This window comes from Oncorhynchus nerka, linkage group LG28 (assembly GCF_034236695.1).
Source record: "Oncorhynchus nerka isolate Pitt River linkage group LG28, Oner_Uvic_2.0, whole genome shotgun sequence".
NCBI lineage: Eukaryota > Metazoa > Chordata > Actinopteri > Salmoniformes > Salmonidae > Oncorhynchus > Oncorhynchus nerka.
In genome coordinates this window covers 30,764,078-30,791,011 of record NC_088423.1, presented here as the reverse complement: position 1 = coordinate 30,791,011, position 26,934 = coordinate 30,764,078, and the positions used below count along the sequence as shown (strand labels likewise).

At 43.1% G+C, this 26,934-nt stretch overlaps 1 protein-coding gene across 1 annotated transcript in view; it reads right to left on the bottom strand.

The window, feature by feature from the left end:
* The window catches only part of LOC115113857 (zinc finger MIZ domain-containing protein 1), a 219,891-nt gene that overhangs the window by 25,834 nt on the left and 167,123 nt on the right, over positions 1-26,934 (bottom strand). The window contains 1 exon segment of the mRNA XM_065012756.1: positions 16,029-16,134. Within this exon segment, the coding sequence (XP_064868828.1) occupies positions 16,029-16,134 (106 nt within the window).

Below are 26,934 nucleotides of genomic sequence, written 5' to 3'. Positions count from 1 at the left end.
CATCCTCCACCTCAGAGCTAACGTTAGCTCTCTCCTGTGAGGAATGGGATTAGGGTTAGCTCTGGTCTTTGTAGGGCAGCATAACCATTATCTAATGACTCTCCAGCAGGGAAGTGAACAGTCTGCAGGTAATCCACAGCCATGGCTAACGGCTAACAGCGAACTGCAGCTGGGTAATCCCAGATACAGCAACTGCAAGCAGCTATCGGCTAACAGCTATCGGCTAACAGCTAATTGCTAACTGCAGCTAGTAATGCAGCCACAGCAAAATATATTAATTTCATATATTTATTTAACCTTTATTTAACTAGGCAAGTCAATTAAGAACATTTTTATTTACAATGATGGATGACCAAGAGGCAAAAGGCCTCCTGTGGGGATGAGGCTGGGATACAGTAACAAACACAAAGCTAATAATAGAAGTGGCACCAAGGTGGCTTTTTGCGTGGGGTAGCCATGCTAACAGCTAATTCTATCACAACAGTGTGGATAGAGGCAGCTACACTCCTACATATTTATTTGGGCAGTGAAGTTAAAACATTTATTTTTGGCTCTATACTCCTGCATTGTGGATTTGAGAACAAATATTTCATATGAGGTCGACAGTACAGAATATGGACGCTAACATGATTACAGATGATCATGAACGAATCGTGAATAATGATGAGTGAGAAAGTTACAGATGCACAAAAGATCATGCCCCCAAAACATGCTAACCTCTCACCATTACAATAACAGGGGAGGTTAGCATTTTTGGGGGGGAATGATATTTATGCCTCTGTAACTTTCTCACTCATCATTATTCACTCATCATTCATGATTATCCGTAATCATGGTAGAATCCACATTAATATAGTGTTCAGAAACATATTATATTGTTATGTACAATAAAATGACTCCAAAATGACACAATACATTATTTACCATTAATTTCTATTGGGCAAAACATAATCCGATACACAACCACAACAAACTGCAAATGCATCCAACAAATTTGTAGAGTCACAAGCTTGATGTAGTCATTGCGTGCTATGAATATGGAACCACATACTAAACTTTTGTCCAAATAATTATGACACCTTCAAATGGGGGAATAGATACATAAAGTTATTTCATATCCAAAACAGTGAAACAGATGTGTATGAAAATACACTCAAATAAAAGGTGACATTCTGTACTGTTGCCTCATAAAACATCCAAAATGCTGGAGCATAGAGACAAATTAAAAGATTTAGCTACACTGTCCAAATAAGTACATAGGGGAGTGTACTGTACGCTCACAGTAAACTAATGCTAGCCCAATAGGATCTCAGTCTCTTCTCTGACTAATCGCAGATTAATGCGGCAGGTTAATCTCTCACTCTGAGAGGTCACAAACCCCAGACAGCTCATCCTTACCACCACACACACGCATACACACAAACACACACACACACACAAACATAGGCGTACACACTAAATAATATGACTATGCACACACGCCACATAGTCCTAGGCAAACAGGCTACTTACATTAGGCCTAATACAGCCTCTACAAACAGAGGTAAAGTTAACATTTGTAATATTTGAAATATCTAGCATTTTCAATACTTGGCCTATAAGGGTACAGACAATCTCTTTCCATTTGAACATCTCCACTGTAATAACCATCCTGTCACTGTTTGATTGATCAGCATACAGAGCGGAGCTGGAGGACCAGGCTGGCCCCTCCCCTCCCCAGAGATGGCCAGAGTGGACTTCAGACTCCTGCTCTCCTTCTGAGCTCTCAGGTGTCAGATATGGGACCCTCTGTCGCCAGCCTGGCTGTCAGGGGATTGTGCTGGGGCTGCACTTTATGTGCACGGAGACACACACACACTTGCACGCAAGCACACACACACAAAACACACACACACACATACAGGCCGTGCTGGTGATGGGCTGGTGCATCATCTAGTCCAGCCTCACATAGAGGCCTTAAGAGTGTCTGTGTGTATTTGTGTGTGTTCTGCGACCGTCGCCCTCTTGTCTGGTTCCTCAGACAGACGTCCTTGCAACCGAGGTAAGATGGATGTTGGCTGTCTGAGTGAGAACAGTCTGAGGCTCATCTGCCTTCATCACATCTCCCATCTCTCCCTCTCCCTCTCCCCATCCCTCCCAGTCTCTCTCTCTCCCCTCCGTTTCTCTCTCTCTCCCTCCCTCACTCCCAGCATCATATCTCCATCCCTAACTCTCCTCCCTCCCTCTCTCTCTCCCTCCCATCCTTCCCTCTCTTTCTTCATTCCCTACTTATGTATAATTCCTTTCAGGACATCTCCCATTAGTCTCTGTGCATAAACTGCTTTCCTTCTAGGTGGTGGGCCGGTTTAGTTTTCGAGATGATCGATCTCTGTCGAGGGAGGAGCTGTTTTTTTGCTGTTGTTTTTATAATACATATTGTGTATATTTATTTATTCTGAACACATTTCTGTTTGTTGGCAATGTAAATTCTTGTAAATGTTTTCAAAATACTTACTTTTATGTTTGCTAGCTGAACAGGCAAACACCGCCGAGTACTAAACTATAAACCAATCAAAACTCGTGAACTATCTCTGCTGATTACGTCTGCCAATCACATAATCTGTATCTAAGGCAGGTGGTGGTGACAGCTGGTGGTGACAACTCGAAAGAGATCTCCGTCCGACAAGCTGCAATCTAACTGTTGAGTGATAGAAATGTGATACCATCAACGCAAGCTGTAAAATGACTCCTAACTTAGAGCACAGGAACCTTAGTAATGTAGCTAACTTGCTAGTTAGCTAGCTAGTTACAACAAGAAGATCTGTTGCTAGCTACCAGGAGCAGATTCATTACCTTCAGAAAGTATTCACACCCCTTTACTCCCCCAAAAAATTGTGTTACAGCCTGAATTTAAAATGGATTAAATTGACATTTTGTGTCACGGATCTACACACAATACCCCATAATGTCAAAGTGGACAATAAGTATTCAACCCATTTGTTATGGCATGTCTAAATAATTTCAGGAGTAAAAATGTGCTTAACAAATGACATAATAAGTTAGATGGACTAATTCCGTGGTCAATAATAGTGGTTAACATTTTATGACAACCCCATCTCTGTACCCCACACATACAATTATCGGTAAGGTCCCTCAATCGAGTAGTGAATTTCAAGAACAAATTCAAGCACAAAGACTAGGGAGGTTTTTCAAAACCTCACAAAGATGGGCAACGATGCTGAATATCCCTTTGAGCATGGTGAAGTTATTAATTAGGCTTCGGATGGTGACCCCAGTCTTCAAATCAAATCACATTTTATTTGTCACATACACATGGTTAGCAGATGTTAATGCGAGTGTAGCGAAATGCTTGTGCTTCTAGTTCCGACAATGCAGTAATAACCAACGAGTAATCTAGCTAACAATTCCAAAACTACTACCTTATACACACAAGTGTAAAGGGATAAAGAATATGTACATAAAGATATATGAATGAGTGATGGTACAGAGCGGCATAGGCAAGATGCAGTAGATGGTATCGAGTACAGTATATACATATGAGATGAGTATGTAAACAAAGTGGCATAGTTTAAAGTGGCTAGTGATACATGTATTACATAAAGATGCAGTAGATGATATAGAGTACAGTATATACGTATACATATGAGATAAATAATGTAGGTTATGTAAACATTATATTAAGTAGCATTGTTTAAAGTGGCTAGTGATATATTTTACATCAATTCCCATTATTAAAGTGGCTGGAGTTGAGTCAGTGTGTTGGCAGCAGCCACTCAATGTTAGTGGTGGCTGTTTAACAGTCTGATGGCCTTGAGATAGAAGCTGTTTTTCAGTCTCTCGGTCCCAGCTTTGATGCACCTGTACTGACCTCGCCTTCTGGATGATAGTGGGGTGAACAGGCAGTGGCTCGGGTGGTTGTTGTCATTGATGATCTTTATGGCCTTCCTGTGACATTGGGTGGTGTAGGGGTCCTGGAGGGCAGGTAGTGTCCCCCGTGATGCGTTGTGCAGACCTCACTACCCTCTGGAGAGCATTACGGTTGTGGGCGGAGCAGTTGCCGTACCAGGCGGTGATACAGCCCGCCAGGATGCTCTCGATTGTGCATATGTAGAAGTTTGTGAGTGCTTTTGGTGACAAGCCGAATTTCTTCAGCCTCCTGAGGTTGAAGAGGCTCTGCTGTGCCTTCTTCACGATGCTGTCTGTGTGGGTGGAACAATTCAGTTTGTCTGTGATGTGTACGCCGAGGAACTTAAAACTTACTACCCTCTCCACTACTGTTCCACCGATGTGGATAGGGGGGTGTTCCCTCTGCTGTTTCCTGAAGTCCACAATCATCTTAGTTTTGTTGACGTTGAGTGTGAGGTTATTTTCCTGACACCACACTCCGAGGGCCCTCACCTCCTCCCTGTAGGCCGTCTCGTCGTTGTTGGTAATCAAGCCTACCACTGTTGTGTCGTCCGCAAACTTGATGATTGAGTTGGAGGCGTGCGTGGCCACGCAGTCGTGGGTGAACAGGGAGTAAAGGAGAGGGCTCAGAACGCACCCTTGTGGGGCCCCAGTGTTGAGGATCAGCGGGGTGGAGATGTTGTTACCTACCCTCACCACCTGGGGGCGGCCCGTCAGGAAGTCCAGTACCCAGTTGCACAGGGCGGGGTCGAGACCCAGGTTCTCGATCTTGATGACGAGTTTGGAGGGTACTATGGTGTTAAATGCTGAGCTGTAGTCGATGAACAGCATTCTCACATAGGTATTCCTCTTGTCCAGATGGGTTAGGGCAGTGTGCAGTGTGGTTGAGATTGCATCGTCTGTGGACCTATTTGGGCGGTAAGCAAATTGGAGTGGGTCTAGGGTGTCAGGTAGGGTGGAGGTGATATGGTCCTTGACTAGTCTCTCAAAGCACTTCATGATGACGGAAGTGAGTGCTACGGGGCGGTAGTCGTTTAGCTCAGTTACCTTAGCTTTCTTGGGATCAGGAACAATGGTGGCCCTCTTGAAGCATGTGGGAACAACAGACTGGGATAGGGATTGATTGAATATGTCTGTAAACACACCAGCCAGCTGGTCTGCGCATGCTCTGAGGGCGCGGCTGGGGATGCCGTCTGGGCCTGCAGCCTTGCGAGGGTTAACACGTTTAAATGTTTTACTCACCTCGGCTGCAGTGAAGGAGAGTCCGCATGTTTTGGTTGCGGGCCGTGTCAGTGGCACTGTATTGTCCTCAAAGCGGACAAAAAAGTTATTTAGTCTGCTTGGGAGCAAGGCATCCTGGTCCGTGACTGGGCTGGATTTCATTTTGTAATCCGTGATTGACTGTAGACCCTACCACATACCTCTTGTGTCTGAACCGTTGAATTGCGATTCTACTTTGTCTCTATACTGACGCTTAGCTTGTTTGATTGCCTTGCGGAGGGAATAGCTACACTGTTTGTATTCGGTCATGTTTCCGGTCACCTTGCCCTGATTAAAAGCAGTGGTTTGCGATTTCAGTTTCACGCGACTGCTGCCATCAATCCACGGTTTCTGGTTTGGGAATGTTTTAATCGTTGCTATGGGAACGGCATCTTCAACGCACGTTCTAATGAACTCGCTCACCGAATCAGCGTATTCGTCAATGTTGTTGTTTGACGCAATACAAAACATATCCCAGTCCACGTGATGGAAGCAGTCTTGGAGCGTGGAATCAGATTGGTCGGACCAGCGTTGAACAGACCTCAGCGTGGGAGCTTCTTGTTTTAGCTTCTGTCTGTAGGCAGGGAGCAACAAAATGGAGTCGTGGTCAGCTTTTCCAAAATGAGGGCGGGGGAGGGCCTTATATGCATCGCGGAAGTTAGAATAGCAATGATCCAAGGTTTTACCAGCCCTGGTTGCACAATCGATATGCTGATATAATTTAGGGAGTCTTGTTTTCAGATTAGCCTTGTTAAAATCCCCAGCTACAATGAATGCAGCCTCAGGATATGTGGATTCCAGTTTGCAAAGAGTCAAATAAAGTTAGTTCAGAGCCATCGATGTGTCTGCTTGGGGGGGGGGGGGGGGATATATACGGCTGTGATTATAATCGAAGAGAATTCCCTTGGTAGATAATGCGGTCGACATTTGATTGTGAGGAATTCTAAATCAGGTGAACAGAAGGACTTGAGTTCCTGTATGTTGTTGTGACCACACCACGTCTCGTTAACCATAAAGCATACGCCCCCGCCCCTCTTCTTACCAGAAAGATGTTTGTTTCTGTCGGTGCGATGCGTGGAGAAACCAGCTGGCTGCACCGACTCCGATAGCGTCTCTCCAGTGAGCCATGTTTCCGTGAAGCAAAGGACGTTACAGTCCCTGATGTCCCTCTGGAATGCTACCCTTGCTCGGATTTCATCAACCTTGTTGTCAAGAGACTGGACATTGGCGAGTAGTATGCTAGTGAGTGGCGCGCGGTGTGCCCGTCTCCGAAGCCTGACCAGAAGACCGCTTCGTTTGCCTCAATAACGACGTCGTTGTTTTGAGTCGCAGGCTGGGATCCATTCCGTTGTCCTGGGTGGAAGGCAGAACACAGGATAAGCTCTGGTAAAGACATATTCTTGGTCGTACTGATGGTGAGTTGACGCTGCTCTTATATTCAGTAGTTCTTCTCGACTGTATGTAATGAAACCTAAGATGACCTGGGGTACCAATGTAAGAAATAACACGTAAAAAAAAAAAAAAAACTGCATAGTTTCCTAGGAACGCGAAGCGAGGCGGCCATCTCTGTCGGCGCTGGAAGTAGAGTCTTAGATCGCTTGTACTGTGAAGCAGGTTCTCATTGAGGATTTGCCTATATTTGGTTCCATTCATTGTTCTCTCTATCCTTACCAGTCTCTGCCGCTGAAAAGCTTCCCCATAGCATGATGCTGCCACCACAATGCTTCACGGTAGGGATGGTGATAGATAGGTGACGACCTGTGGCAAATTTTCTCCAGACATAGCGCTTTGCACTCAGGTCAACTAGTTACATTTTTGCCTCATCAGACCTCATCATTTTTTGTCTTATGCTCTCAGAGTCTTTCACATGCCTTTTTGAAAACTCCAGGCATTCTGTCCAGTGCCTTTTTCTCAGGAGTGGCTTCCGTCTGGCCACTTTTCCATAAATCTCAGATTGGTGAAGTGCTGTAGAAACTATTGTTCCTCTGGCAGGTTTGCCCATTTAAAAAAAATATATATTTCACCTTTATTTAACCAGGTAGGCTAGTTGAGAGCAAGTTCTCATTTACAACTGCGACCTGGCCAAGATAAAGCAAAGCAGTGCGACAAAAGCAACAGCACAGAGTTACACATGGGATAAACAAACGTACAGTCAATAACACAATAGAAAAACAAAAGTCTATATACATTGTGTGCAAATGAGGTAAAACAAGGGAGGTAAGGCAATAAATACACCATGGTGGCGAAGTAATTATAATATAGCAATTAAACACTGGAATGGTAGATGTGCAGAAGATGAATGTGCAAGTAGAGATACCTGAGTGCAAAGGAGCAAAATAAATAAATACAGTATGGGGATGAGATAGTTGGATGGGCTAATTACAGATGGGCTATGTTCAGGTGCAGTGACATGTGAGCTGCTCTGACAGCTGGTGCTTAAAGCTAGAGAGGGAGATATGTGTCTTCAGCTTCAGGGATTTTTGCAGTTCGTTACAGTCATTGGCAGCAGAGAACTAGAAGGAAAGGCGGCCAAAGGAGGAATTGGCTTTGGGGGTGACCAGTGAGATATACCTGCTGGGGAGCGTGCTACGGGTGGGTGCTGCTATGGTGAGCTGAGATAAGGCGGGGCTTTACCTAGCAAAGACTTGTGGATTACCTGGAGCCAGTGGGTTTGGTGACAAGTATGAAGCGAGGGCCAGCCAACAAGAGCGTACAGGTCGCAGTGGTGGGTGGTATATGGGGCTTTGGTGACAAAACGGATGGCACTGCGATAGAAAGCATCCAATCAGTTTTACAAGGGTATGTTTGGCAGCATGAGTGAAGGATGCTTTTTTGCGAAATAGGACGCTGATTCTAGACTTAATTTGGATTGGAGATGCTTAATGTGAGTCTGGAAGGAGAGTTTACAGTCTAACCAGACACCTAGGTATTTGTAGTTGTCCACATATTCTACGTCAGAACAGTCCAGAGTAGTGATGCTGGACGGGTGGGCAGGAGCGGGCAGTGATCGGTTGAAGAGCATGCATTTAGTTTTACTGGCATTTAAGAGTAGTTGGAGGCCACGGAAGGAGAGTTGTATGGAATTTAAGCTCGTCTGGAGGTTAGTTAACACAGTGTCCAAAGAAGGGCCAGAAGTATACAGAATGGTGTCGTCTGCGTAGAGGTGGTCGTCTGCGTGGATCAGAGAATCACCAGCAGCAAGAGCAACATCATTGATGTATACAGAGAAGAGAGACGGCCTGAGAATTGAACCCTGTGGCACCCCCATAGAGACTGCCAGAGGTCCAGACAGCAGGCCCTCTGATTTGACACAATGAACTCTATCAGAGAAGTAGTTGGTGAACCAGGCGAGGCAATCATTTGAGAAACCAAGGCTGTTGAGTCTGCCGATAAGAATGTGGTGATTGACAGAGTTGAAAGCCTTGGCCTATTGTCTCTTATCGATGGTGGTTATGATATCGTTTAGGACCTTGAGCATGGCTGAGGTGTACCCATGACCAGCTCGGAAACCAGACTGCATAGAGGAGAAGGTACGGTGGGATTCAAAATGGTCGGTGAACTGTTTGTTAACTTGGCTTTCGAAGACCTTAGAAAGGCAGGGTAGGATAGATATAGGTCTGTCGCAGTTTGGGTCTAGAGTGTCTCCCCCTTTGAAGAGGGGGATGACCACGGCTGCTTTCCAATCTTTGGAAATCTCAGACGATACGAAAGAGAGGTTGAACACGCTAGTAATAGGGGTTGCAACAATTTCGGCAGATCATTTTAGAAAGAGTGGGTCCAGATTGTCTAGCCCTGCTGATTTGTAGGGGTCCAGATTTTGCAGCTCTTTCAGAACATCAGCTATCTGGATTTGGGTGAAGGAGAAATGGGGAGGCTTGGGCGAGTTGCTGTGGGGGGTGCAGGGCTGTTGACCGGGGTAGGGGTAGCCAGGTGGAAAGCATGGCCAGCCGTAGAAAAATGCTTATTGAAATTCTCAATTATAGTGGATTTATCAGTGGTGACAGTGTTTCCTAGCCTCAGTGCAGTGGGCAGCTGGGAGGAGGTGCTCTTATTCTCCATGGACTTTACAGTGTCCAGGAACCTTTTGGAGTTTGTGCTACAGGATGCAAATTTCTGCTTGAAAAAGCTAGCCTTGGCTTTCCTAACTGCCTGTGTATATTGGTTCCTAACTTCCTTGAAAAGTTGCATATCACAGGGGCTGTTTGATGCTAATGCAGAACGCCACAGGATGTTTTTGTGCTGGTCAAGGGCAGACAGGTCTGGAGAGAACCAAGGTTTCACTTTGTCATAATGGGGTACTGTGTGTAGATGGGTGCAATTTTTTTTATTTTTTTTACACTTTACTTGATACCTAGCATAGTAAAATGTTAAGACAAGGTCATAACCATGTCACAATACGTCATAACAGCTGACATAACCTGTCATAATATGTTCATAACTTGATGTGTTATGTATTGCGTTATTTTATGGCTGGTTATGACAGCTACATAAGTGTCAAAACTCACAAAACCTACCGTGGTAGTTATTTTATGGCTGGTTATGACACCTACATAAGAGTGTTAAAATCCACAAAACCCTTCCACACAAGGCAAAACATTCTATTACACCATAGTGTCACGACTTCCGCCGAAGTTTGTCCCTCTTCTTGTTCGGGCGGCATTCGGCGGTCGAAGTCGCCGACCTTCTAGCCATCGCTGATCCTCTTTTCATTTTCCTTTGGTTTTGTCTTCTTGTATCACACCTGGTTTCAATCCCATTCATTACATGTGGTGTATTTAACCCTCTGTTTCCCATTCATTGTCCTTGTCGGTGATTGTTTGTAAGCATTGTGCACGTTATGTTCTGGTGTGCGACGAGTTTAGTTTTTTTAGTATATTTTGGTTTTCGGAGTTTTTGAGCACATATTAAACAGCTCCGTTTATACCAAGTTCAATCTCCTGCGCCTGACTTCCCTGCCATCAGCACACACACCCTTACACATAGACTACTTGTCAATGGTAATTTTATGTTTTATAACATTTTCTGAAGTTGACCATGTTGAATTAACATTGTAATTGCACACACACTGATGTCAGACATGCACATACAATGCCCTGTTGCTGATGACTGGGATGAATGCAGGAGCAGATTTCAGGAGCAGGACAAGACACCCTCTTTTTGATTGATGACTGATATAAGGGCAAGTACGTGATAGGCCTATCTGGCTTATATGACTCTGATGGTCATAATGCTTCTTGACAGTGTCATAAAGTGAATTTCCTTAGTCCAAGTAAAGTGACACAGGTGGTCATAATGCTTGTTGATAGTGTCATAAAATGTAAAAACATGACTTCATAAAACAATAAAACAAGCTTTTAGAATGAAAGGAAACTTCTTGGCAGGGAAATGTAGGTGGCATAACCAGACATAAAATAATGCAATATATGTCACATCAGGTGTAAATATATGGGTAATGACAGTGTTATGACCATATTATAACAAGTTATGTCAGCTGTTATGACATATTATGACATGGTTATGACCATATCATAAAGTGTTATGACACTAAGTGTCAAGTAAAGTGTTACAAAAAAAACAATTTCATCCATTTTGAACTCAGGCTGTAACACAACAAAATGTGGAATAAATCAAGGGGTATGAATACATTCTGAAGGCGCTGTCCGTGTAGGCTATGCCATATGGCTAATATCGATATGCAACTGTCATTTCTAAACCTACATTCTAACATACATGACAGGCACACATCTTTCTATCTACATGCTCTGATTTGGGTTTGTTTACAAAGTGTCTGATTGAACATTTATTTGATCATTGAAATGAGAAATATAATCAGGCCAAAACACCATTCAACAATTGAATTCTCTGACAGAGCGATAGCTAGCTAATGAAACACAAAATGACATTAACAGTAGCTGGCTAGGCTAGTCAAACTGTAACATTGGCTAGCTTTCAATATATTGCCTAAATGATCAATGGAGTTACCTCTTCATATGATCAAGACAATTCATATTGCATGCTGCATATTTCAAGAGCCCTCAAAACAGATATTTATCTTATTTCATTTGGGGAGCTAGCTAGTTATATTGGTTTTTCTTCATCAGACAGCAGCTCGTGTTTTTACATGAAGCTGTGTTTACATTGTAGATAGAAGCCGTACATTGGTCGGTATGTATGGGAGTTCTGATTGGTTCCAAGTTTAGTTGTTTAGCAAATTTGTCTGAGCGGCCATGTGTTGAAATATATTTTTTATGAGAAAAAATGTGCAAGAAATGAAGGTGCCAACAAATCTTATAGTCATAAGAATGGTTTATTGTCATGTACAAAAAAATCTGCTCCTCCCTCGATGGGGATCGATCAACTTCGTGTTTTAAGGCTTCAGCCCACCACCTATTCCCCTGAACCCACATTTTAGTTTGTGTCCAAAATGGAGCCTTATTCACTGTAGCACTTTTGACCAGGGCCCATAGCGCATAGGGGGCCATTTGGGATGCGTCAGGCCCAGGTCCAGGCTGGATTCTTTACACAAGATCCCAGAGCCATCACAAGGCCTGGAGATGATTTGAACTGTCAGACAGACCACACAGTTCAACTTGAGCACTGGACGACAGTCACATTATACCATCAGTACAGAAACAGGTGAAAGGAATAGACCTAGGTCTGCCTGTCTGTCTGTGTGCTTGGGTTCTTCTAATAGGTGGATCAACCACTAAGGAATTATACTATTTCAAGAGAAGAAAGAATAGAAACAGTTGATTTTGAAAATGCTCTCTACGGATGAGCACTGAGGCATGAGAGATGAAATGGAGAAATGTAATTCTGTTGTGTGTACACATATAGATACATTTAGACTCAGTTTTTCAAAATTCCTGACATTTGATCAAAGTAAAAATTCCCTGTCTTAGGTCAGTTAGGATCACCAATTTATTTTAAGAATGTGAAATGTCAGAATAATTGTAGAGACTTATTTATTTTGGCTGTTATTTCTTTCATCACAGTCCCAGTGGGTTATACGTTTACATACACTCAATTAGTATTTGGTAGCATTGCCTTTAAATTGCTTAACTTGGGTCAAACGTTTCGAGTAGCCTTCCACAAGCTTCCCACAATAAGTTGGGTGAATTTTGGCCCATTCCTCCTGACAGAGCTGGTGTAACAGAGTCAGGCTTGTAGGCCTCCTTGCTCGCACACGCTTTTTCAGTTCTGCCCACACATTTTCTATAGGGTTGAGGTCAGGGCTTTGTGATGGCCACTCCAATACCTTGACGTTGTCGTCCTTAAGCCATTTTGCCACAACTTTGGAAGTATGGGGTCATTGTCCATTTGGAAGACCCATTTGCGAACAAGCTTTAACTTCCTGACTGATGTCTTGAGATGTTGCTTCAATATATCCACATAATTTCCCCTCCTCGTGGCGCCATCTATTTTATAAAGTGCACCAGTCCCTCCTGTAGCAAAGTACCCCCACAACATGATGCTGCCACCCCGTGCTTCACGGTTGAGATGGTGATCTTCGGCTAGCAAGCCTCCCCCTTTTCCCTCCAAACTTAACGATGGTCATTATGGCCAAACAGTTTTCTTCAAAAAAGTACAATCTTTGTCCCCATGTGCAGTTGCAAACCGTAATCTGGCTTTTTTATGTTTTGGAGCAGTGGCTTCTTCCTTGCTGAGCGGCCTTTCAGGTTTGGTCGATATAGGACTCGTTTTACTGTGGATATAGATACTTTTGCACCTGTTTCCTCCAGCATCTTCACAAGGTCCTTTGCTGTTATTCTGGGATTGATTTGCACTTTTCGCACCAAAGTACGTTCATCTCTAGGAGACAGAACGTGTCTCCTTCCTGAGCCGTATGACAGCTGCGTAGTCCCATTGTGTTTATACTTACATACTATTGTTTGTACAGATGAACCTGGTACCTTCAGGCATTTGGAAATTGCTCCCAAGGATGAACCAGACTTGTGGAGGTCTACAATTGTTTTTCTGAGGTCTTGGCTGATTTCTTTTGATTTCCCCATGATGTCAAGCAAAGAGGCACTGAGTTTGAAGGTAGGCCTTGAAATACATCCACAGGTACACCTCCAATTTACTCAAATTATGTCAATTAGCCTATCAGAAGCTTCTAAGGCCATGACATCGTTTTCTGGAATTGTCCAAGCTGTTTAAAGGCACAGTCAATTTAGTGTATGTAAACTTCTGACCCACTGGAATTGTGATACAGTGAATTATAAGTGAAATAATCTGTCTGTAAACAATTGTTGAAAAAATGACTTGTGTCATTCACAAAGTAGATGTCCTAACCGACTTGCCAAAACTATAGTTTGTTAAAAATACATTTGTGGAGTGGTTGAAAAACTAGTTTTAATGACTCCAACCTAAGTGTATGTAAACTTCCGACTTCAACTGTACATGCTAGCACATAATGCCGAAATCCCAAATATTTACCACAAAAAACAAGCCAATCAAATTCATGGTTACTCAAAGTTCTTTCAACCATCCCCTTATCTTTATTCTGACCGGTTATGGCTTTGTCAGGCTTTCTCTACCTCTCCACCCATCCATCCATCTCTCTCTCTCTCATCCCTGCCCATCTAGATTTCACTCCAACAAATGGACACTATGAGGAAGAATGGGGTATGGATTGGAGGAATTGGATTTGGAAGGCAAAGTGTCTGAGGACAGCATTACTGTAGTGTGTGTGTGTTGTGTGTGCGTTTGGGTACATTTGTGTTTGCGTGTGTGTGTGTTTGTGTGCGTGTGTATGTGTTTGTGTGCGTGTGTGTGTGTAGAGACTGTCGAGTTGACTGTTTTCTGTGAGGCTGCCGGCCATCCGGACAGCTCTTCTCAACGGCACATTAAAGATTAATAGCTACTATAAATACTCTCTGTTATAATGTACTCTGGCCATACGTCATGTCTGAGATACTGTACAAGCAGTTTAAAGAAGGCAGAAATGAACAAAACCACAGAAGCCCTAAAATATGACCATTATGTTCCAAATAGCACCTTATTCCCTACAAAGTGCAACTCTTTTGACAAGGGCCCACAGAGCTCTGGTTAAAACTGCATCCCATTTCTGTGACCAGGATGTGATCAGACAACCTTATAGACACAGTTGAAGTCGGAAGTTTACATACACTTAGGTTGGAGTCATTAAAACTTGTTTCTCAACCACTCCACAAATTTTCTTGTTAACAAACTATTGTTTTGGCAAGTCAGTTAGGACATCTACTTTGTGCATGACACAAGTAATTTGGCCAACAATTGTTTGCAGATTATTTCACTTATAATTCACTGCATCACAATTCCAGTGGGTCAGAAGTTACATACACTAAATTGACTGTGCCTTTAAACAGCTTGGAAAATTCCAGAAAATTATGTCATGGCTTTAGAAGCTTCTGATAGACTAATTGACATAATTTTAGTCAATTGGAGGTGTACCTGTGGATATATTTCAAGGCCTACCTTCAAACTCAGTACCTCTTTGCTTGACAAAGATTAACGTACTTTGGTGTGATAAATGCAAATCAATCCCATAATAACAGCAAAGGACCTTGTGAAGATGCTGGAGGAAACAGGTACAAAAGTATCTATATCCACAGTAAAACCAGTCCTATATCGACATAACCTGAAAGGCCGCTCAGCAAGGAAGAAGACACTGCTCCAAAACCGCCATAAAGAAGCCAGACAACGGTTTGCAACTGCACATGGGGACAAGATCGTACTTTTTGGAGAAATGTCCTCTGGTCTGATGAAACAAAAATATAACTGTTTGACCATAATGACCATTGTTATGTTTGGAGGAAAAGGGGGAGGCTTGCAAGCAGAAGAACACCATCCCAACCATGAAGCACGGGGGTGGCAGCATCATGTTGTGGGGGTGCTTTGCTGCAGAAGGGACTGGTGCACTTCACAAAATTGATGACATCACGAGGCAGGAAAATTATGTGGATATATTGAAGCAACATCTCAAGACATCAGTCAGGAAGTTAAAGCATGGTTGCAAATGGGTCTTCCAAATGGACAATGGCCCCAAGCATACTTCCAAAGTTGTGGCAAAATGGATTTAAGGACAACAAAGTCAAGGTATTGGAGTGGCCATCACAAAGCCCTGACCTCAATCCAATAGAAAATGTGTGGGCAGAACTGAAAAAGCGTGTGCGAGCAAGGAGGCCTACAAGCCTGACTCAGTTACACCAGCTCTGTCAGGAGGAATGGGCCAAAATTCACCCAACTTATTGTGGGAAGCTTGTGGAAGGCTACCCAAAACGTTTGGCCAAGTCAAACAATTTAAAGGCAATGCTAACAAATACTAATTGAGTGTATGTACATTTCTGACCCACTGGGAATGTGATGAAAGAAGTAAAAGCTGAAATAAATCATTCTCTCCACTATTATTCTGACATTTCACATTCTTAAAATAAAGTGGTTATCCTAACTGACCTAAAACAGGGAATTTTTACTAGGATTAATTGTTGGGAATTGTAAAAAAAAAAAAAAAGAGTTTAAATGTATTTGGCTACGGTGTATGTAAACTTCCAACTTCAGCTGTACAGTAAATGCAATAACCTACCTTATGAACTCAGACTGAGATTGAAAAGATTGAAACGTTGGGCCTGGGGTGTTCAACACTAGCTGTGTCACATACAGTGACTTCCTAGCCTGCACTTCATCATGGCGCGGGTAACACTTTATTTTACAGTCCTGTTTCACCTGGATACATTTGGCACCAAACAGAAGAAAACAAATTGCAACAGGACGGGATGACCTGCATCTGTCCAATAAGAAACGTTGCAAAACGTTGCCCTAATGAACATGACCCTGATATTTCCCTGGTATTTAGTCAGTCATTTTGCCGTGTCTCTTACCTGCAGACTTGGGCGTGAACTTGTCTCTGTTAGCAGCACACACAGCCAGCAGCCTGTAGCCTAGGTCCAGGTCAAAGCCTTGTTGGGCTGCCACACGACTCACCACCTAGAGGGAGGAAAGGGATGGAGGAGAGGGAGGGGGAAGAGCAAGAGACACAGATGAAGAGGGGAAGAAAGAGGGAGATAGAGAGGGGGGGGAATAAAGAGAGAGGGTAAGATATAGAAGGGAGACGGGAGAGAGAAAGAGAGAGAACGATCGATAAGTAACCAGAACACTACTCAGTGAGCAACCACAGAATTATCCACACAGTAAGTAACTACCTGCAACATATTCAGAGGTATTTGTGTCGAAGCCAATCAAAACTGTTACTATTTGAGCTCTTGAATATTTCAGATCTAAGAGAGAGCAGTGCGACAGGTAAGGTACATCCCAAAATGGCACCCTATTCCCTATATAGTGAACTACTTTTCACTACAATATGTTTGTTTCATGTCTGCCATTTATCATGAAAGCACGATAGAAAGTACCTCGACTCTCCTTAGCAAACAGTTATAATCTTATGCCTGCTAAACTAGGAAATGCTTGTGTCCCACTAACCTCCTAACCCTGATGTTCTGTTATCGAATAATGTGATATTTGGCTCTGGGTTCCCAGAATGAGATTATGCTGGAACAGGTTTATGAGGTGAACCATGATGTAAAAAGTCTTGTTGAATCTATTGTAGCACACAGACGGGAAATTAAAAGATCAGCAGGAACATTGTTTGAGCATCTGTTAAAAACTACAGTCATCAGATGATTCAGTAAACTCACAGATGTAGTTGTCCGACTGCTGCCGTAGTCTTGGATATACCAGACCTTGGAGCATTGTAAGTTAGGCAACAGCACAAGTTATGGGGCGGATGTCGGCTCCTCTCTGACATTTCGAAAGGGAGAAAAAAATCTGGGGAGACAGACAACTCCCAACAAATTACGAGTTTGGGTTGTCGGGGCTTGAAATGCGGGCAGGAATTGTGCTGATGTGTAGCGAGGGGCAACAAGCGGATACGCCAGTGATGTTACCGGGTGACATGCTTCCCATTTCCGACTCGTCCCCTGTGTCTCAACTGCTGGAACTTCTACATACGGTTAAGCTGGAGCATCGGTACTACACTGCCGGAAGCAACCCGTCTGTAGAGAGACTACAGCTTCCGCATCACCGCTGTCCTAGAAAAAACACTGTCCTAAGATGTGTTCAGAAGGCTCGATCTGAGCAAAGCTCGGCACAGATTTGCTAACCTTGATCATCTACTCAACCTATAGACTGAGTAATGTTTAGATTGTTGTTTTAAACAGTGGAAACTAGAGCAAAAAAAAGTCATCCTAAACCAACACTTGTACTTGACCCAGCTTTAAGAAGCTTTTAAAAGTGACTTCCAGAATGACGAGTATGTCCATTTACACTACATACACTACACACTACACTACACACTAGGCCTACAGATGCTATCCCTTCAGTCTCTCTCAATTTGTGCTCTTCCTCCCCGGGAAGACCTGCACGCTCTAAGACTTCTCCGTCACAGTGTGGCCTGCATCCTACCAGAGTGCAAAGAACCTTGGCGTGACCCTGGCAAACAGCCTGTCGTTCTCTGCAAACATCAAAACAGTGACTTGCTCCTGCAGGTTCATGCTCTACTATCGCTCCCCTTTTCCTGCACATTGGAAATATGGTATTGGAACTGACCCTGGATATAAACCGAACAAAAGTATTAACACAGCATGTAAAGTGTTGGTCCCATGTTTCATGAGCTGAAATAAAATTACCCAGAAATGTTCCATACGCACAAAAAACGTATTTCTTTCAAAAACGAATCACAAATTTGTTTACATCCCTGTTAGTGAGCATTTCTCCTTTGTCAAAATAATCCATCCATCTGACAGGTGTGGCATATCAAGAAGCTGATTAAACAGCAGGATCATTACACAGGTGCATCTTGTGCTGCGGACAATAAAAGGCCACTCTAAAATGTGCAGTCTTGTCACACAACACAATGCCACAGATGTCTCAAGTTTTGAGGGAGCGCGCAATTGGTTTGCTGACTGCAGGAATGTCCAACAGAGCTGTTGCCAGATAATTGAATGTTAATTTCTCTAGCATAAGCCACCTCCAACGTTGTTTTAGAGCAGTGGTTCCCAAACTTTTTATAGTCCCGTAGCCCTTCAGAAATTCAACCTCCAGTTGCCTACCCTCTTTAGCACCACGGTCATGGCACTCTCAAATGTTGTTTTTTTGTCATCATTGTAAGCCTGCCACACACACCCTATACAATACATTTATTAAACATAACATAACGAGTGCGCTGAGAGTCAGGAAGCAAGTTTAGGGAGTGAAAATATTTCATTAATAAATAAACAAGAAACACGAACAGCGCGCCGACATGAAACAGGAACAGAGGGCAGGTAACCAAGGAGGTGATGGAGTCCAGGTGAGTGTCATTATGTGCCTAACACTGGTGACAGGTGTGCGCCCTAACGAACAGCCTGGTGACCTAGAGGCCGGAGAGAGAGAACACGTGACACATAAGAATGTGAGTTTTTGTCACAACTCGGCTCGTGTGAAGTGACAAAGAGCTCTTATGGGACCAGGGCACAAATAATAATATCAATAATCAATCATTTTGCTCTTTATTTAGCCATCTTACATATAAAACGTTATTTGTTCATCAAAAATTGTTTATAACTCACCACAGGTTAATGAGAATGGTGTGCTTTTATAGGAGGCACATAACTCTGCAATGTTGGGTTGTATTGGAGAGTCTCCTTATAATTTCCCACACACAGTCTGTGCCTGTACTTAGTTTTCATGCTAGTGAGGGCTGAGAATCCACTCTCACATAGGTACGTGGTTGCAAGGGCATCAGTGTTTTAACAACGCGATTTGCCAAGGCAGGATAATCTGAGCGCAGCCCAATCCATAAATCTGGCAGTGGCTTCTGATTAAATTCAATTTTCAAAGAACCGCTAGTTGCAATTTCGATGAGCCTCTCTTGTTCAGATATTGGTAAGTGGATTGGAGGCAGGGCATGAAAGGGATAACAAATCCAGTTGTTTATGTCGTCCGTTTCGGGAAAGCACCTGCGTAATTGCGCACCCAACTCATTCAGGTGCTTCGCTATATCACATTTGACATTGTCTGTCAGCTTGAGTTCATTTGCACACAAAAAAATCATACCATGATGGAAAGACCTGTGTGTTGTCCTTGTTAATGCAGAGAGAGAAGAGTTCCAACTTCTTAATCATAGCCTCAGTTTTGTCCCGCACATTGAATATAGTTGAGGAGAGTCCCTGTAATCCTAGATTCAGATCATTCAGGTGAGAAAAAACATCACCCAGATAGGCCAGTCGTGTGAGAAACTCGTCATCATGCAAGCAGTTAGACAAGTGAAAATGGTGAGTAAAGAAAACTTTAAGCTCGTCTCTCAATTCAAAACAACGTGTCAATACTTTCTCCCTTAATGACCAGCGCACTTCTTTATTTTGTAAAAGCTTTACATGGTCACTGCCCATATCATTGCATATTGCAGAAAATACACGAGAGTTCAGGGGCCTTACTTTAACAAAGTTAACCATTTTCACTGTAGTGTCCAAAACGTCTTTCAAGCTGTCAGGCATTCCTTTGGCAGCAAGAGCCTCTCGTTAGATGCTGCAGTGTACCCAAGTGGCGTCGGGAGCAACTGCTTGCGCGCAAATTACCACTCCACTATGTCTCCCTGTCATGGCTTTTGCGCCACCAGTAGAGATACCAACACATCTTGAACACCAAAGTTTGATGTCACAAAGCTGTCCAGTACTTTAAAAAATATCCTCTCCTGTTGTCCTGGTTTCCAGTGTTTGCAGAAGATGATGTCTTCCTTAATTGACCCCCCATAAACCTAACGGACATATACCAGGAGCTGTGCCAGGCCCGCCACGTCTGTTGACTCATCCAGCTGTAACGCATAGAATTTACTGCCTTGTATGCGAAGCAGTAATTGCTTCAAAACATCTCTTGCCATGTCGCTGATGTGTCGTGAAACAGTGTTGTTTGATGAAGGCATTGTCTGCATAGTTTTTTTTGCCCTTTTCCCCCAGCATTGTCCCAGACATATCCGGGGCATAGCAGGAAGAATTAAGTCCTCCACAATAGTATGGGCTTGCCTGTCCTAGCCACTCGGTAGCTCACCATATAAGACGCTTCTAGCCCCTTCTTATTAATGGTATCTGTTGCTTTTATACATGTCTTACTACTCGAAAGTCGTCTTAATTCTCACAATTTTTCAAATTGGTATGTTTTGAATCTAAATGTCTACACAAGAGTGAAGGTTTCATTGAGTTGTGAGATAGTACTTTTGCACATATAACACACTGTGGCTGAGGAAAGGCACTACTCCCAATATAAGTGAACCTCAAATCAATGTAGTTCTCATCATATTTGGGGTGGCAGGTAGGCTAGTGGTTAGCGCGTTGGACTAGTAACCGAAAGGTTGCAAGATCGAATCCCCAAGCCGACAAGGTAAAAATCTCTCGTTCTTCCCCTGAACAAGGCAGTTAACCCACTGTTCCTAGGCCGTCATTGAAAATAAGAATTTGTTCTTAACCTGTTTGGGATAGGGGGCAACATTTTCCTGTTTGGATGAAAAGCGTGCCCAGAGTAAACTGCCTGCTACTCAGTCCCAGTTGCTAATATATGCATATTATTAGTAGATTTGGATAGAAAACACTCTGAAGTGTCTAAAACTGTTTGAATGATGTCTGTGAGTATAACAGAACTCATATGGCAGGTGAAAACCTGAGAAAAATCCAACCAGGAAGTGGGAAATCTGAGGTTTGTAGTTTTTCAATTCTTGGCCTATCGAATACACAGTGTCTATGGGGTCAAATTGCACTTCCAATGGCTTCCACTAGATGGCAACAGTCGTTAGAACCTTGTTTGATGCTTCTACTGTGAAGGAGGGGGGAATGAGGGCTCTTTGAGTCAGTGGTCTGGCAGAGTGGCATGAGCTCGTGACGCACGTTCACGTGAGAGTTAGCTTGAGTTCCATTGCATTTCTGAAGACAAAGGAATTCTCCGGTTGGAACATTATTGAAGATTTATGTTAAAAACATCCTAAAGATTGATTCTATACTTCGTTTGACATGTTTCTACGAACTGTAACGGACCTTTTTGACTTTTCGTCTGCTCCTAGTGATCGCGCGTCATGAATTTGGATTACTGGGCTGAACACGTTAACAAAAAGGAGGTATTTGGACATAAAGATGGACTTTATCGAACAAATCAAACATTTATTGTGGAACTGGGATTCCTGGGAGTGCATTCTGATGAAGATCATCAAAGGTAAGTTAATATTTATAATGCTATTTCTGACTTCTGTTGACTCCAATATGGCGTTTATCTGTTTGGCTTGATTTGTTGTCTGAGCGCCATACTCAGATTATTGCATGGTTTGCTTTTTCCGTAAAGTTTTTTTAAATCTGACACAGCGGTTGCATTAAGGAGAAGTATATCTTTAATTCTGTGAATAACAGTTGTATCTTTTATCAATGTTTATTATGAGTATTTCTGTAAATTGATGTGGCTCTCTGCAAAATCACTGGATGTTTTGGAAGCAAAACATTACTGAACGTAACACGCCAATGTAAACAGATTTTTGGATATAAATATGCACTTTATCAAACAAAACATACATGTATTGTGTAACATGATGTCCTATGAGTGTCATCTGATGAAGATCATCAAAGGTTAGTGATTAATTTTATCTATATTTCTGCTTTTTGTGACTCCTCTCTTTGGCTGGAAAAATGGCTGTGTGTGTTTTTGTGACTTGGCTTTGACCTAACATAATCATATGTTGTGCTTTTGCTGTAAAGCCTTTTTGAAATCAGACACGATGGGTAGATTAACCTGTTATGGCTGCAATCCCGATACCGGGATCGATATGACAACTACCAGTGAAAATAGAGGGAGCCAAAATTCAAACTACAGAAATCTAATAATTACAATTCCTAAAACATACATGTGTCGTATATAATTTTAAATCTATTTTCGTTGTTAATCCCACCAAAGTGTCCGATTTCAAATAGGCTTTTCAGCGAAAGCACTACAAACGATTATCGGTCCTCCCCTCCCGCTCCGTGGCTCGACGACTCATTGCGAGCTCACAGAACAGGGCTCCGGGCAGCCGAGCGGAAATGGAGGAAAACTCGCCTCCCTGCGGACCTGGCATCCTTTCACTCCCTCCTCTCTACATTTTCCTCCTCTGTCTCTGCTGCTAAAGCCACTTTCTACCACTCTAAATTCCAAGCATCTGCCTCTAACCCTAGGAAGCTCTTTGCCACCTTCTCCTCCCTCTTGAATCCCCCCCCCCCCTCCTCCCTCTCTGCAGATGACTTCGTCAACCATTTTGAAAAGAAGGTCGACGACATCCGATCCTCGTTTGCTAAGTCAAACGACACCGCTGGTTCTGCTCACACTGCCCTACCCTGTGCTCTGACCTCTTTCTCCCCTCTCTCTCCAGATGACATCTCACGTCTTGTGACGGCCGGCCGCCCAACAACCTGCCCGCTTGACCCTATCCCCTCCTCTCTTCTCCAGACCATCTCCGGTGACCTTCTCCCTTACCTCACCTCGCTCATCAACTCATCCCTGACCGCTGGCTACGTCCCTCCCGTCTTCAAGAGAGCGAGAGTTGCACCCCTTCTGAAAAAACCTACACTCGATCCCTCCGATGTCAACAACTACAGACCAGTATCCCTTCTTTCTTTTCTCTCCAAAACTCTTGAACGTGCCGTCCTTGGCCAGCTCTCCCGCTATCTCTCTCAGAATGACCTTCTTGATCCAAATCAGTCAGGTTTCAAGACTCGTCATTCAACTGAGACTGCTCTTCTCTGTATCACGGAGGCGCTCCGCACTGCTAAAGCTAACTCTCTCTCCTCTGCTCTCATCCTTCTAGACCTATCGGCTGCCTTCGATACTGTGAACCATCAGATCCTCCTCTCCACCCTCTCCGAGTTGGGCATCTCCGGCGCGGCCCACGCTTGGATTGCGTCCTACCTGACAGGTCGCTCCTACCAGGTGGCGTGGCGAGAATCCGTCTCCTCACCACGTGCTCTCACCACTGGTGTCCCCCAGGGCTCTGTTCTAGGCCCTCTCCTATTCTCGCTATACACCAAGTCACTTGGCTCTGTCATAACCTCACATGGTCTCTCCTATCATTGCTATGCAGACGACACACAATTAATCTTCTCCTTTCCCCCTTCTGACGACCAGGTGGCGAATCGCATCTCTGCATGTCTGGCAGACATATCAGTGTGGATGACGGATCATCACCTCAAGCTGAACCTCGGCAAGACGGAGCTGCTCTTCCTCCCGGGGAAGGACTGCCCGTTCCATGATCTCGCCATCACGGTTGACAACTCCATTGTGTCCTCGTCCCAGAGCGCTAAGAACCTTGGCGTGATCCTGGACAACACCCTGTCGTTCTCAAATAACATCAAGGCGGTGGCCCGTTCCTGTAGGTTCATGCCCCTACAACTCATCCAGAACGCCGCAGCCCGTCTGGTGTTCAACCTTCCCAAGTTCTCTCACGTCACCCCGCTCCTCCGCTCTCTCCACTGGCTTCCAGTTGAAGCTCGCATCCGCTACAAGACCATGGTGCTTGCCTACGGAGCTGTGAGGGGAACGGCACCTCAGTACCTCCAGGCTCTGATCAGGCCCTACACCCAAACAAGGGCACTGCGTTCATCCACCTCTGGCCTGCTCGCCTCCCTACCACTGAAGAAGTACAGTTCCCGCTCAGCCCAGTCAAAACTGTTCGCTGCTCTGGCCCCCCAATGGTGGAACAAACTCCCTCACGACGCCAGGACAGCGGAGTCAATCACCACCTTCCGGAGACACCTGAAACCCCACCTCTTTAAGGAATACCTAGGATAGGATAAAGTAATCCTTCTCACCCCCCCCCTTAAAAGACCTAGATGCACTATTGTAAAGTGGCTGTTCCACTGGATGTCATAAGGTGAAAGCACCAATTTGTAAGTCGCTCTGGATAAGAGCGTCTGCTAAATGACTTAAATGTAAATGTTAAATGATTATGTTAGGTTTCCACCAAACCACAATAAGCACAGCCATTTTCCAGCAAAATATAGCATTCAGAAAAACCAGAAATAAAGATAAAATAAATCACTAACCTTGAATTATCTTCATCAGATGACATAGGACTTCATGTTACACAATACATGCATGTTTGTTTGATAAAGTTCATATTTATATAAAAAAAATCGGAGTTTACATTGGCGCGTTAGATTCACCAGTTCCAAAAACATCAAGTGATTTTGCATAGCCACATCATTCAACAGAAATACTCATCATAAATGTAGATGATAATATAGTTATACACATGGAATTATAGATATACCTCTCCTTAATGCAACCGCTGTGTCAGATTATTTTTTTTTAATTACGGAAAAAGAAATGCATGCAATAATCTGAGACGGCGCTCAATTTAAAAACACCACAGCCGCAAAGATGGCGTCAACATAAACAAGAAACTACATGATAAATATTCCCTTACCTTTGATGATCTACATCAGAAAGCACTCCAGGAATCCCAGGTCCACAATATGTTTGTTTTGTTCTAAAATGTCCGTTATTTGTGTCCAAATACCTTCTTTTTTTAGAGCATTTGGTATACATATCCAAACGCTAAATCTGGTCAGCGTTATATCGTACAAAAACTTCAAAAAGTGATATTACCGGTCGAAGAAACATTTCAAACTAAGTACAGAATCAATCATTAGGATGTTTTTAACATTTAGCTTCAATAAAGTTCCAACCGGAGTATTCCTTCTAGTCTTCGTGAGCCACGGAACGCAAGTGGGTACCATGAGGAAAAAGCACAATCACAAAATGGCTGCTTGATGGACAGCTGATATATTCTGCTCTCATTCACTCCCACAACAACATAGAAGCCTCATTATAATATATATTGATGTTTGACATCTAGTGGAACCCCTAGGCAGTGCAACATCATTCATATCTCAAGGGGATTTCATTGGGGACTCTGATGAATACATACAAAGCCCAGATATCTCACTTTCCTGCACCTACCCGCCTGTCCAACATCACTACTCTGGACGGCTCTGACTTAGAATACGTGGACAACTACAAATACTTAGGTGTTGGTTAGACTGTAAACTCTCCTTCCAGACCCACATCAAACATCTCCAATCCAAAGTTAAATCTAGAATTGGCTTCCTATTTCGCAACAAAGCATCCTTCACTCATGCTGCCAAACATACCCTTGTAAAACTGACCATCCTACCAATCCTCGACTTTGGCGATGTCATTTACAAAATAGCCTTCAATACCCTACTCAACAAATTGGATGCAGTATATCACAGTGCAATCCGTTTTGTCACCAAAGCCCCATATACTACCCACCATTGCGACCTGTACGCTCTCGTTAGCTGGCCCTCGCTTCATACTCGTCGCCAAACCCACTGGCTCCATGTCATCTACAAGACCCTGCTAGGTAAAGTCCCCCCTTATCTCAGCTCGCTGGTCACCATAGCATCTCCCACCTGTAGCACACGCTCCAGCAGGTATATCTCTCTAGTCACCCCCAAAACCAATTATTTCTTTGGCCGCCTCTCCTTCCAGTTCTCTGCTGCCAATGACTGGAACGAACTACAAAAATCTCTGAAACTGGAAACACTTATCTCCCTCACTAGCTTTAAGCACCAACTGTCAGAGCAGCTCACAGATTACTGCACCTGTACATAGCCCACCTATAATTTAGCCCAAACAACTACCTCTTTCCCAACTGTATTTTATTTATTTATTTATTTTGCTCCTTTGCACCCCATTATTTTTATTTCTACTTTGCACATTCTTCCATTGCAAAACTACCATTCCAGTGTTTTACTTGCTATATTGTATTTACTTTGCCACCATGGCCTTTTTTGCCTTTACCTCCCTTCTCACCTCATTTGCTCACATTGTATATAGACTTGTTTATACTGTATTATTGACTGTATGTTTGTTTTACTCCATGTGTAACTCTGTGTCGTTGTATCTGTCGAACTGCTTTGCTTTATCTTGGCCAGGTTGCAATTGTAAATGAGAACTTGTTCTCAACTTGCCTACCTGATTAAATAAAGGTGAAATAAATAAATAAAACATTTCTCCTCAGGATTTTGCTTGTCATATGAGTTCTGTTATACTCACAGACATCATTCAAACATTTTTAGAAACTTTAGAGTGTTTTCTATCCAACACTAATAATAATATACATATATTAGCAACTGAGACTGAGGAGTAGGCCGTTTACATTGGGAACCTTATTCATCCAAGCTACTCAATACTGCCCCCCAGCCATAAAAAGTTAACAAGAAGTTTATCTTTCATTTGGTGTATTGCACTTGTTAATGTATGAAAGTTACATATTTCCCCAAAATATTTTTCAATTTAGCGAGCTGCCTTTTCAGCGGAATGTCGTCGACTAGCCGTAAGAAGTTTTAACTGACTTGCCTAGTTAAATAAAGGTATAATAAAACAATATTTGCACCTCTTCGAATGTTTTCTGATCCACACCCCTACTTTTTTTTAAGGTTCAGTATCTGTGACCAACAGATGCATATCTGTATTCCCAGTCATGTGAAATCCATAGATTAGAACCTAATGAATTTATTTCAATTGACTGATTTCCGTATATGAACTGTAACTCAATAAAATCTTTGAAATTGATGTTGCGTATATATTTTTGTTCAGTACTTTCTCATGTTCTTATTATTTCTTATTTTATTTATCGTGTTTTTGATCTACCTTATGTTCTTTTTTTAGTTTTGAATTGATATTGATTACTGCATTGTTGGGTTTAGAGCAAGAAAGGCA